Source organism: Pinus tabuliformis, chromosome 4_2 (genome assembly GCF_031772625.1).
Source record: "Pinus tabuliformis cultivar Carrire ecotype Pingquan chromosome 4_2, CPIR1, whole genome shotgun sequence".
Taxonomy (NCBI): domain Eukaryota; kingdom Viridiplantae; phylum Streptophyta; class Pinopsida; order Pinales; family Pinaceae; genus Pinus; species Pinus tabuliformis.
The window spans coordinates 384,271,315-384,289,832 of NC_142304.1; the positions used below are offsets into that span (position 1 = coordinate 384,271,315).

General features: G+C 43.8%; 1 protein-coding gene across 1 annotated transcript; it reads right to left on the reverse strand.

Moving 5' to 3' along the window:
• Nucleotides 1–13,566: 13,566 nt before the first annotated feature.
• On the reverse strand, nt 13,567–17,709 carry LOC149169547 (uncharacterized). Its single transcript, XM_089425241.1, has 3 exons — nt 16,749–17,709; nt 16,105–16,475; nt 13,567–15,534 (listed from the first exon to the last, which is right to left on the reverse strand). The coding sequence occupies exons 1-3, from the start codon at nt 17,707–17,709 to the stop codon at nt 13,567–13,569; spliced, it is 3,300 nt and encodes a 1,099-aa protein (XP_089281367.1).
• Nucleotides 17,710–18,518: the final 809 nt, after the last annotated feature.

Sequence of the window (18,518 nt, forward strand, 5' to 3'; positions counted from 1 at the left end):
GAACTAAAGAACAACTGGGGTTGAAGAGGACAACAGTCACACGTCAAGCTGACTTATCTTCACTCCAAAACTCTATATAAGGATCTCATCCCATGGGATCTGGAGGCCGGAATTTTGTGCAAAGAATTGCTGTTGGTTTACAGTTGAGAGTATTGGGTGATTGCTTGAGGGAGGTGAAGAGGAGATTTCTTTCTGTCGGGACGGTGATGCTGGATTGGGCCTCTTATGGTTGTATCACTACCTGAACCTTACTTTCTTCCATCAATAAAGCATTTGAGGTTCTTCTATTCGCATGTGTTTCAATGATGTGTTGTCTTACTTCCGTATTTGATTTATGCTAATCCTTGAATCGATTATGAATGCATGCTTCTTGTAGTTTCCTTTTCTCGTCTTGTTTGCAGGATCCTATGTAGCTGGGCCCGTAAGAAGACTTGGAGCTAGGAGCAAGCAACAAAGAGAGAAGACTGGATCGACCATTCGCGCAAGACATCGGTGAGTGGATCTCTTCCTTTCCTCTTTTGCATGTCATAAAGAAGTAATCTTAGATAGCTTTGCTTTGACTGTTGCTAAGGAACTATCACCCTTAGAGTGGGATAGGGTCATTCTGTGTTGGATACTTTTCCCTACAACACACCGAACATAGCATTCAGGAAGATTGACTGTCGTACCGTAAAACGTATTCTGCAGTTTTGTGATTGTTTTGGCACACCCTCTACCTAGATCTCCAGAGCAGTTCCTTTTGGCCTTTTTCAGACTCTATAATGGAAAAAGTCCATCCGAGCATTTGTCACTTCGGGCTCGTTAAAACATCGAAGGAGACTAGAGTCATCTTTTGTTTTTTCTCGACTCTTTAAAATTGAAAAAACAAGTTGTGTCCAAAGCGTCGTTAAAATTTATTTTAAACGGAATACTCATCACCCTTATTCCCGCGTTGATCTTTCAGTTGAGAAAATGGAGCCCTCCAACCAAGGAATTCCCCTTGATGGAAATCCTAGTCCCTTCTCCTCTTGGGGAGATGTTGGAGCGCCCCATATGGCCACATTGTCGCTTCTAGGACTGACGATTGGCCTACCTGTCTGGCTTTTCTCAACCAATGTTGTTCAAAACACCACTATTCCTGAACAATCGAATCAGCAGTTAGACCAGTCCAGGGTTGCCCACCAACCTTCCACTTCCTCTAATTCTTCCTCTCCTCCTTCCTCTTCGCTTGATGGAGCTGGCAAAGCCAAAAGCCAAGCTCCTAAGGAGAAGAAGGAAAAGAAGAAGAAAGAGAAGAAGAAGAAGGAGCCAAAAGCAAATGGGGGCAAACGAATGGCGTCTAACGAAAATCCACACACTGCACTGACCAGGCCTAAATCGCCATGTGTCATATGCAAGGGAGACCACTTTCACAGAGATTGTCCTTGCATACCTCGGATACTAAGGGACTAGTCTCCCCGCTTGCACAATCCGGTGGCGTCAACCTCTGATAGCCATGTTGACAGCACACCGTCAACTAGTGAAAGTGAAGCCACAGGACAAAGAGGGAAAGCTAGATTTCCCTGCAAACTGTGTGAAGGCGACCATGCCATCCACCGTTGTCCCTTCTTAGACGAGGCTAAAAGAGTTTTGGAAGATCGCCCGGTTTTACCAGTGCAACTTCCTCCTGGATATCAAAAACTCCTGCCAAGTCCTTCACCAGTTGAGAACCCGGCTGGCCCGCTCAGGTGGTCAGCCGAAGCACCTATCATTGAAGATAAACCGTCTGAATCCATACCTGACGAAAGTCAAAAGGTCGAGGCGGCAGTTGACCCGGTCTTGCCTTCAGAGGTTCTATCTTCGAATGATACCATCACAGAAGAGAATAAAGATGACACCGTCCAAATTCTCTTCATCAACACAGACTCCGACGAACAAGGGGGCAATTTTCCCATTCCTTTATCGTAGGAAGGAACTTTGTCAGAGCCATACCCGGCCGTCTACTCGGTCCCACCTCCAAGCAACCTAGTTGTCTCCTTCGACTGGAATCAACTAGGCAGACCCCGCTTACCAGCAAGCATACCATTCAGAATTATCGTCCAAATATATAGAATGGTCATGGCTGGTACCATCATTGATGGGGGGGCATCTGTGAGTATCCTTTCCTCTACTGCTTGGAAAGCGCTTGGTTTGCCATCGCTTTTGCCTGAGATGAGAAATCTGACAGGCTTTGATAAAGGAACCAGTAGACCTTTAGGGATTCTTCCCAATGTGCCCATAACATTGAAAAGGAAGACCATTCAAATGAACGTGATGGTCGTTCAAGGACCCTTGGATTATGACCTACTCCTTGGACGAGACTATATTTATTGCATGGGAGCCATCGTCTCCTCACTCTTTAGAGTAATGTGTTTTCCGCATGAAGGAAGAGTGGTCAAGCTCGTGGACTAGCTTTCATTTCCTGGATCACGCATCGCAAATAGTCATATACCATCCCTAAATTGTCTCTTCACGCAAGAAATGTCTCAACCCACGGTCCATCCTCCCGATGAGCGCGAGTGATTCGGAAGGATATGACTGGAACCCAGGGGGCATGCGTCTTGGTCTGCTTCGGCAAGAAAACTTTGGGTATAGGGTAGGTTTTCGCGGGAGAATATGACTAGTCTGTACCCCGTCCGTCTAGGAAGAGGGGTTATTCTAGAATAAGATTCTCTTGTCAAAGTTATGTGTTTGGCAAGACGATGTCACTCACCTTTGTTTATCTCGGTAAACATCGCCGAGGAAGTGTTTTATTCGTGGCCGCGAATAGAGCAATCTTTGGTAACCTGAAAGAGGTAGGCCTTTCCTGCTGGAACAAATGTTTTGGCGGATAAAGTAGAGGTAACCTTGAAATCATATTTTATACCTGGGGGCATGCAAACCTTTTGGAGTGCAAGCAAGGGGCGGCTATTTATTTTTTAAATTTTTAGGTCCTCCCTTTAAACCTGTAGGCTAACCCTTTAAACTCGTAGGATTAGTCGTTTCCGAGCTTGCATAAAGAAAGGATCCAGGGGCAAAGCTTTGTAAGATGAAGCTCCATAAAAAATAGAATCTTCAATGAGACATTCTTATCATATGACTGGATAATCGAGCAGTTTTAGCACACAGTTCATGCTCGTTAAAAAATAAACGCAAGATTCGAGCAGTTTTAGCACACAGTTCATGCTCGTTAAAAAATAAACGCAAGATCCGAGCAGTTTTAGCACATAGTTCATGCTCGTTAAAAAATAAACATAAGATCGAGCAAATGTTTCAATCCGCGTTTAAGCTCGTTAAAAAATGAACTACCCCGGTAAATAACCACCGTGAATGCACCATTATTAGCCATTAAAGCCTTGGTCGTGTTTGCCCATCACCTCCACTTTTCCATTGGCCGATCATTCACCTCCATATGATTGTTTACCCATTTTGAGGAACAGCTGCGAAGAGTGATTTCACTAGCCATCCTTGTGACACTGCCGTGATTTGGAAATTCCAATCCTTCCCTGGAATCAGCTGCTACCCATTTTATCACTCGTTCCTCAAAAGACGAGTCTCCTTTAAGCTCTTTTCATCTGACTCATAAAAAATGAAAAGATTGTCGAGTTTTGGTCTTCCAGCTCGTTAAAGTGATCGGAAGTGCTATTCCTCCTCTAGATTTTAATCTTTTTGGACCTGAGGGATTATTGCACAAAAAGATCGAGCGCTTGTTTTGTTCGGCTCATTAAAGATATCGAAAATTCATCCCTTCTGTATTGTTTTATACTTTTTCGGACTTAAGGGATTAGATGACGAAAAAGGACTTTCGGAGTTAACTTTATGTACCTTTTCAGACTCTCTAAAAATGAAAAGGACCGAGTTATCTTTGTCGCTAGACTCGTTAAAAGCATTAAATAGCGACAAACTTGTCTTTAGACGAGAACGAGTTTCACTATCGCTAGGCTCGTTAAAACATAGCGATGGGTTTGCCCGAAGGGCAAATTATAGAACAAGCATATGTTATCCTCCTCAAGCTTGACAAAAATAAAGAGGTACTGGTCAGCAATGACTGGGGAAAAATTGGGAGAAACTCAAAGAAACCTTATTGGTAGCAAGTCGCTCTTGAACATGACACTTCTCCTCCGTACCACAATCGGGTTGGGTTGTTTCATTCACCGGTCACATCACCATGGTCTCGCCATACCATCCATACTTGGGGTAAATGCTACCAATCCATCGCATAAGTGTCGCCATATGTTCAAGAGAAGTCGTTCAGAGAAGTCACCTGTGTCCCATCCACTACCATACATTATACTCTTTCATGACCGCCACCCTGAATCATACATCATCAGATCGTTTTCACCTCCATCAAAATCATTTGCTCCGTTCCGTGTCATTGATGTGGGATTCATCAAGGCCCTCCTTTGACGGATCGCTTCTTGTCGACATCAGCTCATTATCCAAGAAGTTGATCTAGGGATACCCCCTTCAATACTTTGAAGCTTGCATGCCTCAATGGCAAGTTTCTCACTTCCGGCGACAGGTATACATCAATGACATTCGATCGAAAGATTTTGCGTGGTGTTCGATGCCAAGTCCTCTATTCACACCACGTGAATTGTACTGCAGTACCTTGAGGGTCATCATCATTATCGGTGATTCCTCTCATGCTTGTTAACAGTTTACATCATTGACTGGTAATCAAGCGATGTCTTTCCATGTTCGACTTCAAAGAAATTCTCACATGGATCGACTTGTACTTAGAGTGAAGATCAGACGAGATTGAAGACCCCGGATCTAGTTTCATCCATCCGGGCTGCGATATATATTCAGGAAAATAAAGACATGGAAATGTACAGCTTTGCAGCACAGATAATCATCTTGCCAAAAGGATGATGGCTCTATCAGAATCATCAGTCTATCATCAGACGATTGTCTGTCATATGTACATGAAAATGAATTTATAAAGCTGAGCATGGGAATGCCCGCCTCAGCTAGATCATGAAAAAGTATGAAAATAATGTATTGTATTGTATCTTATTACAGGTCTCCTCCCAGCATTGAAAGAACTTCGGATCCTCCTAATAAAGCATTTCACCCGATAAACGGCCTCATACTTTAGGGGGCAACTGTTATAGACATTTTTGTGCCTTACAACTCTGAGCATGAAATGTCCATAAACCAAGGGATCCAAAGTCCCTAAATATGTTGTTCCTACCCCTAGAGGAACAAGGCCAACAAACCACAGCAATTCACAGAAGTTCTCCACCAGAAAATGCTCAAAAACAAGTCAAATCAGGATCATTTCAGTGGCTCCACTGGCCACCTGCGTTGCAAAGCACCCCAGTACACTAGCTAGGTGCGTTGCAACGCACCCAAATGCACTACCAGGGTGCGCTGAGCGGGAAATGACAAATGGCAGGGCCCTTGTGCGATGTGTAAAGACTATGGAAGCTTCCAGAATCTTCCTCCATGACACTTGCCTCACTGAGTTCGACTAAGTGATGAGTAAGAGGCTCTCAGTATCCAAGTGGAAGTAAGAACTGACAGAGAGAGAGGACACTAGTCAGATCACAAGCTGACTCATCCCCTCTCCAAACATCTATATATGGATCTCTCATCCATGGGATCCAAAGGCTGGAATTTTGATATTGCAAAGAATTACTGTTGGTTTGAGATTGAGATCATTGGGTGCTTTATGCTTTGAAGGGAGGTGAAGAAGGGATTTCATCTGCTGGGAGGTAGATGCTGGATTGGAACTCTCATGGTTGTATCTCCTCCTGAACCTTGTTATTTCATCAATAAAACTATTTGAGTTTCTCCTACATGCTGATGTGTCTTTGATGTATGATTGCATTAGTATGTTTAGTTTATTTCTAATCCTGAACTAGTTATGAATATGAATCTATGTCTTTGTGTAGTTTTCCCCTCTTGTGATCTTGCAGGAACTTGGTGAAGCTGGGCGAGCGAGAAGGCAAGTAGCTGGGAGCTCTCAAAGAGAAGAGAAACCGGATCAAAGGACAAACGGAAGACACCGGTTAGTCCATCCCATCTCTCTTTATTCTTAATTCATAAAGGAAGAATACTAGAATAGTTGTTTCTGTTTGTTGCTAAGGCACTATCACACCTTAGGTGGATAGGGTCGTCCCGCATGGGCACTTTTCCCCACAACAGGTGTGCATTGTACCTTTTACTTCGTCATAGTGCTGCTACAGTTCTCACGCTTCTGTCTCTAGCCGCTGTACATTAGGGTCCTCCTACAGACTCGTCAGGACCTCGAACGACTATTCAAACAACCGTGTGTAGTCTGCTACTGCACTGTCTACCGCCATTATCACCTCGGTGACAACGGTTTCACGCTGCTCCTTTACTTCTGGCGGAGTTGAAGGCTGGGCCTTCAAATGTAAATCTCCAATCTGTAGGTTCAGCTCCAGCTGAACCTTAGCCAACTCTGTGCGAGCATCGCGCACCCCTGTAGCAACCTTGTAGACTTGTTCATATGCCTCCGCCTCCTCAGAAATGGCCAATTCGGGGACCATTTGGTAAGCTTCCCTCATGCCCTTAATCATGTGCATATTTGTGTTAGTAAGTTCTACCATGGAAGTGAGGGTGGTGTCTTGCTGCAGGGCCATCTGTTCATTATTAATCTTCTTCTCACTGATCACCTGCAAAGCGCAGTGTTCACGGGCCCTTAGCTCCGCGATCACTCCATCCTGCAATAGGTGGAGCGCCTCACCAGGGGGCACTGCCAAGTTCAACCCCACTCCCTTGAGGGTGCTAACAGTGGGTCTGTCATCTTCATTTTCTGTGGTTAGTGCTCCATCTGGCAGCACTATCGCTCGGGAGACCTTCGCACGCGGCATCTCGACAGCTTCTGAAGTACCGATAGCGAGGTTGGTGGATACCGTACCAGCCTATGATGCACGGGTCTACAGCTCCTGCAGACCTGTTTGGATGGCCCCCAATAGTAGCTACTGCTGCTGCTTGAACTATTGTAGTGCCTTTATGTGACATCCCACACCGTGTCTCCAATGTCATGCAAATCTCCCTCTATGAGGGTGATTGGGTCCAGCGAAGCCTTATTGGCCTTGGATTTCTTCCTTGACCCCACTTTTTCTTGTTTTCTTGGATGCTTGATGTTGTCCGACGTCGTTTGTGGGTCTGCCCCATGCTACTCTGTTTGCTCATCCGTTTCTTCCTTTGTTTCGGGTGAAGGCGACCTCGCGCCTTTGTCAGAGCCACACTCTGTTTCACCTGGCTATTTTTCCGTCTACTGGGTGGCATCGTGCTCCACCTGGACCTTGTCAGCAGCCTCCTTCTTCCTTTTCTCAGCCAGCTACGCCATTTTGAGCTTGGCCTCCTCGTTTTTGTGTTGCGCGACAGACTTGCTCGACCCCACCGTCAAGTCTAAGGTAGTGTGCCACTCTACTGGCGAGCGATCAAGAATTGCATCAATCGCATCGTCCATTGCCAAGTAAGGAATGTCATACCATGTCTTCTCAGGGTCCTTCCGTGCCCTGATCGATATGTGGGGAAAATCTTCCTTGAACTTCGCATACCCCTACAGTTTGGTAGAAAAAGTAGGCGAAAATCACGGTTTGCGATTGATAGCCATGCGGATGTTCATTTCCATCAAGATCCAGAAGATCTTGCTATCCTTGATGCGCTGAGCATCCTTGGTCACCCACAGTGAAGCGTACTTCGCTGCTTTTGGAAGGTCCAGCATGACTGAGGGGAATTGACTATCTTCTAGCAGCTCCCAGGCTACCAACACAATAGACAACAAGAGCCACGCATAGTGGAAGGTCTTGCTGAGCTCCTGTGCCTCGCGGAAGTTCACAAGGAACTCAACGCAGAGATAATACGCTGAATTAAACTGGATGCATTGGGCTATAAGAGCAACGACTGGTGCCGGCGCTTCATCTGGGCGACACTTCCTCATAACCTTTCCTGCCAAAATTTGCGTAGCCACCTTGACCGCAGGGTCGCAGATACTCGAGATGGCATAGCATCGCAACGTCTTCACGAGCTTGAATTTCTCCTTCATGGCCTCCGCGAGGGCCTGCTCACCACCTTTTCCGCCAAACATCATGGCTAGATTTTCCCTTGTGTAGGGCAGCTGCGTGATCTTATGGATCAATCTTTCGGTGATGGGTATCACCTCCTCCAGCCACAGACACCCATCGTGCACTAAGCATAATAGCTGCTTGATGACCAATACTCTAATGGGGGTGCGATTGTAGTGCGACACCCATAGCAAGTTGAGCAGATCAGCCTTGTTTACTCCCCTGAGCCACATCCACAGTTCCAATGCAGTCATCCCAGTGGTTTTGTCAACAACGCGGTGCATGAGTTGTTCTGTTGCCAAGTGTGGGAACTTCTCATGGTCAGCTAAGTCCCAATCTTCTAGTTTCAATAGAGGAACCTGCCCCAAGCGTGGTCCTTCAAAGACAATCTCGTCTGACAGCAGAGGGGTGTGCAAGGCAACCTTGCTCTCATCAATTTCCTTTGGCACCTTGTTCTTTCCCTTGCACAGAGGGATGTACTCGGGCAACCTAGTGATAGGGTAAGAACCTTGGACTTCAACTTTCTCCACTTCTACCCCCAAATCCTCATCATCCATCGGGATGTCCTCAATTTCTTCCTCCTTCAGCTCCTGGTTAATGGCTTTTCCCTTTTCCTGTGCAGTGGGCTTGTCCTTCCGTGGGTTTCGTCTAGGCGACGCGCGCACCAGTATCGCAGCTTGCTTTCCCTTCTTATCCTTCACACTCTCATTGGTTGGGGTCGACTTTGGTCTAGGTGTCCATGGTGATTTGGGAACTTCAGTTAATACTTCTGCAACCTCTGGAGCAGCTCCCTCTACTTCCCTAACAACTTTCGGCACAACCCCCTCGGCTGTCACTGCTTCAGAACTCATAGCTTCTGTGGGCGTTGACATGATGCTATGCAACAATCCCTGTGTCTCCTTTGGCAACGTCTCAAATACTGAGCTTGCTAGAAAATCTTCGAAGTTTTCGCGGTTCATGTGCGCCTGAGAGCTCAACAACTCAATTCTCAAAATGCCAAGTGTTTTTCATTGGGCTTCCACCTGTAATTTATAGGGCATTTTGAATTCAAATCCAACCGTTCCCCCCAAATTTAGTTCATTAATGTCGGATTGGTGGTAGATTTCCAAGGATCTTACCCATAAATTTTGTCTTAAATGTTGGCTGCAAGCTCCATTTGGCTGCATTCCTACCGTCAAATCATGAATAGTGACTTTAACGGTCACTTTCTGGCTGGCCTGCGCGATTTCTCCCTGGGTAGCACAGCTTTCTTCGCGCTATTGCGAACCCTGTGACATTTCCTTGTTCCGCACTATCCTCCAGTCGCGCAATTCCCCAACTCGGGTAGTGTAGTTTATAGTCTCGCGCCTCCTTTCAGTTGCCTAGAGTGCTAAGACTATGCTACCTTCATGTAGTCACCTGGCCGGATCACCGGTGTATGGCTTCAATCAGCTGCCGTTCACCTTTCCTGGGAAGGGATCTCCATTCAATTTAACCAACTAAACTATTCCGCCATCAATAATCTCCTTAATGACATAGGGCCATAACCAGTGCATTCTGAATTTCCCTGGAAATTTATCAAACTTGTTGTCATATAACAAAACCAGATCGTTTACCTTAAAGGTGCACATCTTAATGTGTCGATCATGCCATGCTTTTTCGTGTTGCTTTGGACCTATTGGTGAAATCCAGCTAGAAATATCTCTTCCTCAAGCTCAGCCAGCTGCGCGAGCCTCTCTTCCAGGGCTCCGCAATCCATCATACCCATGAGTGCCACTATGCGCAGACTAGGCATAATGTATTCCATGGGCATCACTGCTTCAACACCATATACAAGCCTCTGTCTAGTAAACTTTTTGCATGTCGTTCGATAGGCCCATAGTACTACGGGTTTGCGCAGGTCCCAATCACTTCATTGAGCGTTGCAAAGCTTGGTCAGCACATTCTCCAGCACCTTATTGAATGCTTCCACCATCCCATTAGCTGTGGGTGATAAGGCGTGCTTTTCTGGTGATATATCTGAAATTCCTCCGTCAGTGCACTGATCGTTTCATTCAGAAAGTGTGTACCACGATCACTCATCAAAATCTTTGCACACCCAAATCACGTTAGTACATACTCAAAGAGGAACTTCGTAGCAGTCACGCCTATGCAATCCTTCACAGGTTGTGCCTCTTCTCATTGAGTCAAATACTCAGTCACGGTGATAATGTACCGTGCTCTCGTCTTCTTTCCTTAGGGCTGAATGTGTCCCACAAAATCTGTCACCCATTTCTCAAAAGGTTGCAATGTCATCTATGGGTTCAGAGGCAACTCATCTATCCGCAATGGCCTGCTAGTCCTTTGACACACATCACACGCCTTGCAGTAAGCTTTTGAATCATGATGGAGGGTTGGCCACCACAACCCTGCGCGTAGAATCTTTTGTGCGGTCACCCTTCCTGCATAATGCCCTCCTGCGGCGCCCCCATGAGTGTCTGCAAGGATACTTATCCTTTCAAACTCCAATACATATCATCGTAATACTTCATCAGACCCCATTTTGTACAGATGCCTGACAGTGACAGAAAAGTCTGCCACGCGCACCACTAAATCCTTCTTCTGTTGGACGGTGTAGCCTTCTGGGTCAGTTCCTGTTTTTAGGAAGTGTATGATGTCTTCAAAGTGACCATCCGTAACGCGCACTGCAAATAGTTGTGCGTCAGGCAATCCCTCCAAATTAGTGGGCTCTTCCCCTGTTTCGATGCATGACAGATGGTATGGTCCTGCGTTCAGTCTTCCATGCTTCACAATAACCTCAAAATCATACTCCTGGAATAATAACAACCACCTATAGATTCTCCCCCCCAACACAGGCTTATTGACTAGGTATTTCAACGCAGAATGATCCGTATACATCTTAAAATGTCCACCTAGAAAATAGTGTCTAAACTTCTGTAGCGCGTATACCATGGCTAACCCGTCGTGCTCGGTGGTGGAATAGTTCTGCTCAACCTTGGATAACCTCCTGTTTGCGAATGCTAAAGGATGGTCCAATTCTCCTTCGCCAGCTTGTGTCATTACTGCTCCCTGTGCTATACATGATGCATCTACATGTACGTGAAACTCTTTCTTCCAATCCGGGAAGACTAAAATCAGCGCAGTGACCATTTTTCTTTTCAATACATCCAAGCTCTTCTGACAGTCCTCGTTCCAACAGAACGTGACATCCCTTTTCAACAACTTCTCCACAGGCGCAGTGATCTGGGCATAACCCTTGATAAACTTTCTGTAATACCCAGTATGTCCTAGGGTTGCGCGCAACTGTTTCACACTCCTTGACGCCTTCAAGTTAAGTATTACAACGATCTTTGCGGGATCTACCATCAATCCCTGTATACAAACCACATGACCCAGCAAAGTCCCAAAAGGAACACAAAACAAACATTTCTTCAAATTGAGCGCAACATGGTACCTTCAACAAGTATCTAACATTAGGCACAAACTTGCCACATGGCATTTTACCAACCCAAACACAGTCCAGTCATCAAAGTACACCTCCATAAACTTATGAATGAAGTCTTTGAATGCAACAATGACTACGCGTGAAAAAATTGTAGGCGCATTCTTCAATCCGAAAGGCATTACAGTGTACTGAAAACATCCCCACTCAGTCACGAAGGTCGTCTTGCTTCTATCCTCAGGCATAATTTTTCTCTGATGGCACCCAGAGAACCCATCAATGAAGGAGTACGCTTCCTGGCCACCTACATTATCCAATACCTCATCAGTGAATGGAGTCAGGAAGGGATCATGTACGCAAGCGTCATTCAACTTCCTGAGACCTATGCATATCCTTATTTCATCCTTCTGCTTCTTTTCCTGTACCACCATTGGGATTACTCAATCAGATTCTTCTACAGGCTCAATGATGCCTGCCGTTAGCATCTTGTCTAGCTCTAAGTGGACCTTCTCCTTATACTTCGGATTGAGGCGGTAAAGTCTTTGCTTAATCGGCTTCGCGTAAGGTTTTAACGTGATCTTCATAACACCCTGGTCTCCTATTATCCCCTTTAGCTTCGTAAACGTGGTAGGGAACTGTTAGGTCCCTATAATACTAGTGATTACCCCATTACTATTGTAGTTGTATCCCTTATTAATATTTTTGTGCCCCTATTGTCCCCATATTGTTATTATTGTGGCCCATATAATCCCTCTATTGTTATTTTTGTGCCTTTATATTATTATTGTTAGGTCGGCTGGGTTATATTGTGACTCCTTAGACTCCTATATATAGAAAGGAGGTTTTGTCATTTGAATCATCAAAGAATCATTCATTTGTGTAATGTAAAGGAAGTTGCCCCCTCGAAGAGGCTGAATTCTAAGGCGTTGATCTATCTTTTCTATCTTTTTGTGAGCTGGTTTCATAACATTTGGTATCAGAGCTTTGGATTCTAGGGTTTCGCTGCTCCAAATAGGTCATTGTGGCATTTTCGCTATAACTTTTTTTTCTGCGATGTTTTAGAAGTGAAAAAAAAAACCCGTTTGAGACGAAATTGTACTGAACCTCGAATCCAAATTTCAGAGCTTTTCACACTATATTTATGGAGATATGATCTGAGGAAGCTGGTCTTTTTGCAGACTCTTGAATTACATTCCAAATAGGTGACCCGGGGAAAATCATCATAACTTTCTCTCTGAGCATTGGATTGAAATTTTGTAGGAAGGTGCAGAATGAGGACGGACTGTAGTTTCTTGTATATATTTTTCAGAGCCAAAGGTCGAAACAGGAACACGTGACACGTTGTACAAGTTCGCTCTCCTGAACTAGTCTATAATCAGGTCACTGTGGGAGATTTGGCATAACTCTTCCTGGAGAATCTAATTTGGATAAGACTGGTGGCATTGGAAAGAGGACACAGAGGGCTACTGCAGGTCGCAATTGTAGAACTGGATGATCCAAAATTATAGAGATACATAAGAGGCAATATCGAGCTCCTACAAAGTGAAAAAAGCTGTGTAGATTTTTTTAAATTTTTGCTTAAGCTTGGTTTGAAAAATTATTTTGAAGGAATTCAAAGGGCATAGTAGAGAATTATTATCGGTAACTGATGCCCCGAGGAAAGAAAATGCAAACACCTAGTAAGCAACCTGAAAGCTCTAGCATGACTTTTTTTTTTCCGGGGAAAAAAGCAAAACTTTCTATTATGGTGATAAAAAGCTTTTACACATTTGTTCTTAAGCCATGCTGGGCTCATTTTTACAATCACAGCTCAACCCTCAGGGAGCTTTCTGCGGAGTCTGTCCTGTATATGTCTTCCTCCCGGAAGGAGGAATTAAAACCATAAAACAAAAGTACACTAATACATGTGATACCCGGGGTCTCCTTCAAAGAAAGAAAACAACCCCATTCTGTCAAGTATGTCCACCAGTCATTTTAGAGCCAAAAAAATATAGAGGTCTGTAAGCTATGATCTAAATGCCGAAAGTTCACCCTGCTATGGATAAATATGTACAAAAAGTAAACAGAAAATATAGAAAAACTGTAATATTTGCCGACAAAAATGGAGCCAATCAAGATCTGTCATTACTGTTGCTGCTCATAAGGAGGCTGTTCTGTTCGGTGAGACTGTCCCTGATATATCTCTTCTATCGCCCAGCTGCCCGAATCCTGTAGGAGACCAGCCTTAGATAACTGATCTGCTTCTTCGTTCTTCTCCCTGTAGATATGGCATAGTGAGAACCTGTTAAAGTATGTCTTCAGATATAGAATCTCTTCAACAATTGTCATCAAAATTTGATTTTGACAAGCAGCTAAACCATTGATCCAATTTATAACATTAAGAGAATCCCCAAAAATCTGAATGGTGTTGATGTTTTTGTGTTGTAGCCAGCATAATAGGAGACGTAAGGAAGAGAGTTCCGCAAAATTATTAGTTCCTGTACCCAACCCAACCGAGGCTTTTAGAGTATGTTCTGAGGTGATATGTATGCACATGCCTGCACCAGCCCTATTGTTTTGTGATGCCCCGTCAAAATAACCACAAGGGATATCCTCCTGTATGATGATGTTGTTTTGTTTAGGTCTGGATTTTTTTTCCTCAGGAGGAGGTAGAGCAGAGTAAATGGCAATAATATTAGATGCAATAACAGAAATCAGTGTATTTTGATCTTGGAACAAACTCTTGTTTCTCGCAAGCCACACACCCCAGCAGTAGATAATTGGCAAGTTCCTCATATTCCCAACCGAATATGTTTGCCACCATTTCCTCCAAGTATCACCCAGCAATTCATTTCCCCACTGTGCAGTCACCTTAAGAAAACCGATGACCTCCTCCCATAATTTCCTCGAGAAAGAACATGTGGTGAAAAGATGGTTTGTAGTTTCCTCCTCAGATTTGCACAAAGGACATCGCCCTGGACCAGCTAAAAATCTTGATTGAAGATTTTCCCATGTTGGTGCCTTCCTATTTAAAATACACCAGAGAAAGAGTTTGGATTTGGCAGGACTTTTAAGTTTCCATATATCTTTGGCCCACCATTCCGGTTCTCCCCAACCTATCTTTCCCATTAGATAAGAATATCCTTCGTTTGGTGTATACCCCCCAGTTTTGCTGTGAGCCCACATTAATCTATTAGGTTCCTCTTTTATCCTAACATTGGATCGATTAAGTTCTTTGATGTAGCATGTCCATTCATTCTTCCATCTAGCATTTAGTCCTAACTCTTCATCATCCTTCCAAGCCTGTCCCCAAATAGTAGACTGCCCATCTCTTTCAACCTGATATATATAGGAGATACCTTTGGACTCAAGATGTCGAAGAAGTCCTGGTGATAAAGCATATGCTTCATTACACCCAACCCAAGGGTCCCTGCCAATCCTGATTTGTCTGCCATCTCCCACTTTCCATGCTAACCCTTGCTCAATTACTGAGAAAGCCTCCACCGTTGCCTTCCAAATTACAGAAGAGTTTTTTGCCTTCTTATTCTGACTCTGAATCCAATCATCCAAAGGCATTGGATCAATGTACTTCCTTTTAACCACCCTTGTCCACAGATTTTCAATAGTTATAAGCCTCCATCCTGACTTTGCTGCTAACGAGGTGCTGAACTCAGGGAGTCTTTTAATCCCCCAACCTCCCCACTCTTTTGGTCTGGCCACTTTATCCCAGGCCACCCATGGTAATCCGGAGGATTCCTTAGAGCCTGCCCATAAAAATCTGCAACATATCCTTCTAATTTTCTCCATTACACCTTTAGGAAACCAGGTTAGGGCAGCCCAGTAAACTGGGATGGCTAACAAGACTGATTTAATAAGAGTCAACCTACCTGCTCGGGACAACCATCTATAACTCCAATGTGAAATTCTTGCTTCAATTTTTGCTATGATCCAATTCCAGTCTTCTTTTCTGTAAGCAACTGGTTTTAACCAAAACCCCAGGTATTTAAAGGGAACATCCAGAGGTTGACACGGAAACGGAAAAAGATCAATCAATTGATTTCTTTCCCTCCTGTCTACAGCTGCCAAACAAACCTGAGATTTCCTAGAATTTATCTGCATTCCAGTTGCTTTTAGAAAAAGATCAAAAATGCATTTTAACTCCTTTAATTAGCTGTAATTACCATTATAAAAAATTAATATATCATCAACGAAAAGCAGGTGGGTGATGTAGAGGTTTATTGCTACCTCAATACCTTTTACCTTATTCTCACTTCTGGCTTTATGTATCAGTCTACTTAGCCCTTCTGCCACAAGGAGAAATAGGAGAGGGGATAAGGGACACCCTTGTCTGAGACCTCTCTGACTAGTAAAAAATGGGGATGCCGCTCCATTGACCAATACTGCAAAGCTGACGTTTGTTATGCACCCCATAATCCAGCTGACAAAAGGATAGCTGAATCCCACATGAGTAAGAATCATTCGAAGATAGAGCCAGCTGATCCTATCATAAGCTTTGGAAAGGTCTATTTTAAGAACAGCACCCTTCTTTTTCTTTGTTTTGACACTATGAATTACCTCCTGAGTGACCCCTATAGCTTCATGGATTTGTCTACCATCCAGGAACCCAAATTGTTCCATAGAGATGTTCCTGGACAAGATCGGATTTAATCTGAGGGCTATAACCTTTGAAATAATCTTGTATATACAATTACACAAAGAAATTGGTCTGAAATCTTCAAAACTTTCCGGTTCATCCTTTTTTGGAATGAGAGCAATGAATGTTGAATTAAAAGGTCTATATATTTCTCCTTTCAACCTAGACTCTTCAACAACTTCAGTTATCTCATCTCCAATTTGATCAAAAAAATATAGAAACAATTCTATTGTCCAGCCATCAGGGCCTGGACTCTTGTCTTTACCCATTAGCTTCATAGCTGCTTCAAACTCCCCCTTTGTGACCGGAATTGTAAGATCTTCAGCTTCATCTTCCTCAATGAATCTAGGAAAACATTGTACAGTTTTAAAGACTTCTGCTATAGTAGCCTCTCCCTGATCTGCAAAAATGTTTTGAAAGTGTCTTTTCCCTAAACCAGAAAGCTCTGGAAAAGACCTGACATCTCTTCCTTCTTCATCTTTAAGGTGCCAGATAGTGTTTATAGATTTCCTTCCTTTTGCATAATTTTGAAAAAATTTTGTGTTCTCATCCCCAGACTTAAGCCAAATTGCCCTGCTCTTTATTCTCCATTCTTCTTCCCTTTCCAATAGTATTTTTGTTTGCTTTTTCTCCAATAGAAGGATTCTATCTTTAGTTTCTTGAGATGAGTAACCATCTGAATCCAAACCCTCCATCTGTTTCAACTCCTCCCTTATGATGTTCATTTCCTCATTTTGTTTCAATTTCCTAACCTTTGCCCAGGAAATTGTAGCTGATTTCAATCTTTTTAAATTGTCCATGAACAGATAACTTTTCTCCTCACCTGCATTGTGTTCAGGATGAATCCAAGTTTCTTTAAACAACTTGCTGAACGTTGGATCTTGTAGCCATGCAGGATTAAATTTGAAGGGTGCAGGGGGTTTATGAGGAGAGATTGATATGTCTAAGAAAATCGGGAAGTGATCCGAGTTCCCAACTTCCTCAACCCACTGTCTGATCAAGGGAGCTTTGGAAGACAAAGAGTCCGTCAGCAGGAATCGATCTAGTCTTTTGGCAATCCTGTCTGCTCCTATCCTTCGATTCCTCCAAGTAGGCTTTAGCTTGATCGGTCGAGGGTCAATAAAGTTATTCTCTGTGATAAGATTATGGAAAAAATCTGTAAGAGGATCTTCTCTAGCCGATGGGCCCCAAGCTTCCAACCTACCCAAAGTAAAATTTAAATCGCCTCCCATAATCATCACAGGAGCTTTCATAACAGATTTTGACATCAATTCATCCCAAAAAGATTCCCTGCCTTGACATGGACCATAGATATTTACTATGTTGATGGGAAAACTGAAATCAAGGGATGTGATCTCCATTCCCATAACATTCTTCATCCCCCAATTATTGAGAACTTTTATCCTCCCTTTTTTGTACCCAATTGCAATTCCCCCCGAATGTCCAAAGACATCCATAGCACTGAAAGACCACCCAGGCAGAAGGGTATTAAGCATATTTTCTATCTCATAAGCCTTCCCCAATGTTTCTTGCAGAAAAATAACATCTGCTTTCGAGTTGAAAATCCATTCTTTTAAGGCCAGTTTTTTAGGTTTGCTGGCCAAACCTCTGCAATTCCAAGACGTCAGGATCATTTGATTACTCCCTCAGGGGGATGAGCTGCTCTAAGAACCCCCGGAATGGAAAATTGTTTACCGTCTGCAACATCCATCTTCGCTTTAAGTTTTTCTTTAGACATATCAGATTTCCGACCACGCTTGTTTTTGGATTTGATCAATGGATGTATCAGCCCCAACCCACCTAAAGACCCCTGAGTCACTTGGTTCCCACCCATAGATCTCAGATTGTAAGGACAAGGAGTCCGGGACACAGGGTGAGTGAGAGGAGGCCATTTATCTTCACAATTTATATCCAGAAGTGGTAAGGTTTCAGCTAATGTTTCCACATCCAGATTTAACATTGTTTGTTCCATCTTATCATCATTACAATTTTCATGCTCTTTATATGACGAAGAAGTAATATTATGATTTATATATGGATGCTCAGGAGAGATTAATGAGGAGATAGAAGTCCCTGAGCACTTACCCTTCTCAGCTTCGACAGATTGTTCATGGGTTGCTTCCTCAGCGATCCCTTTCACAGCTTCCTTGTCTTTTGCTATCTCCTCAACGACCCCTTCTACAGCTTCTTGATCTTTGCCCGCTTCCTCCGCTGGCTCCTTATAATGATCGCTTCCCTCCGCTGGCCCTTTCTCTGTCTCCTCTGCCTCCAGATTCATAGGGTCAAGCGTCTCCGTCATGTCCTGCTCCGTCGACATCTGAACATCTTCTTGTTCATTTACTCTGTGAGCTGTTGTCCTACGAAAATGTCTTATCCTTCTCTTATGTGGACAATCTTTTGCCATATGCCCATACACGTGGCACCAATGGCATCTGAAAGGTAA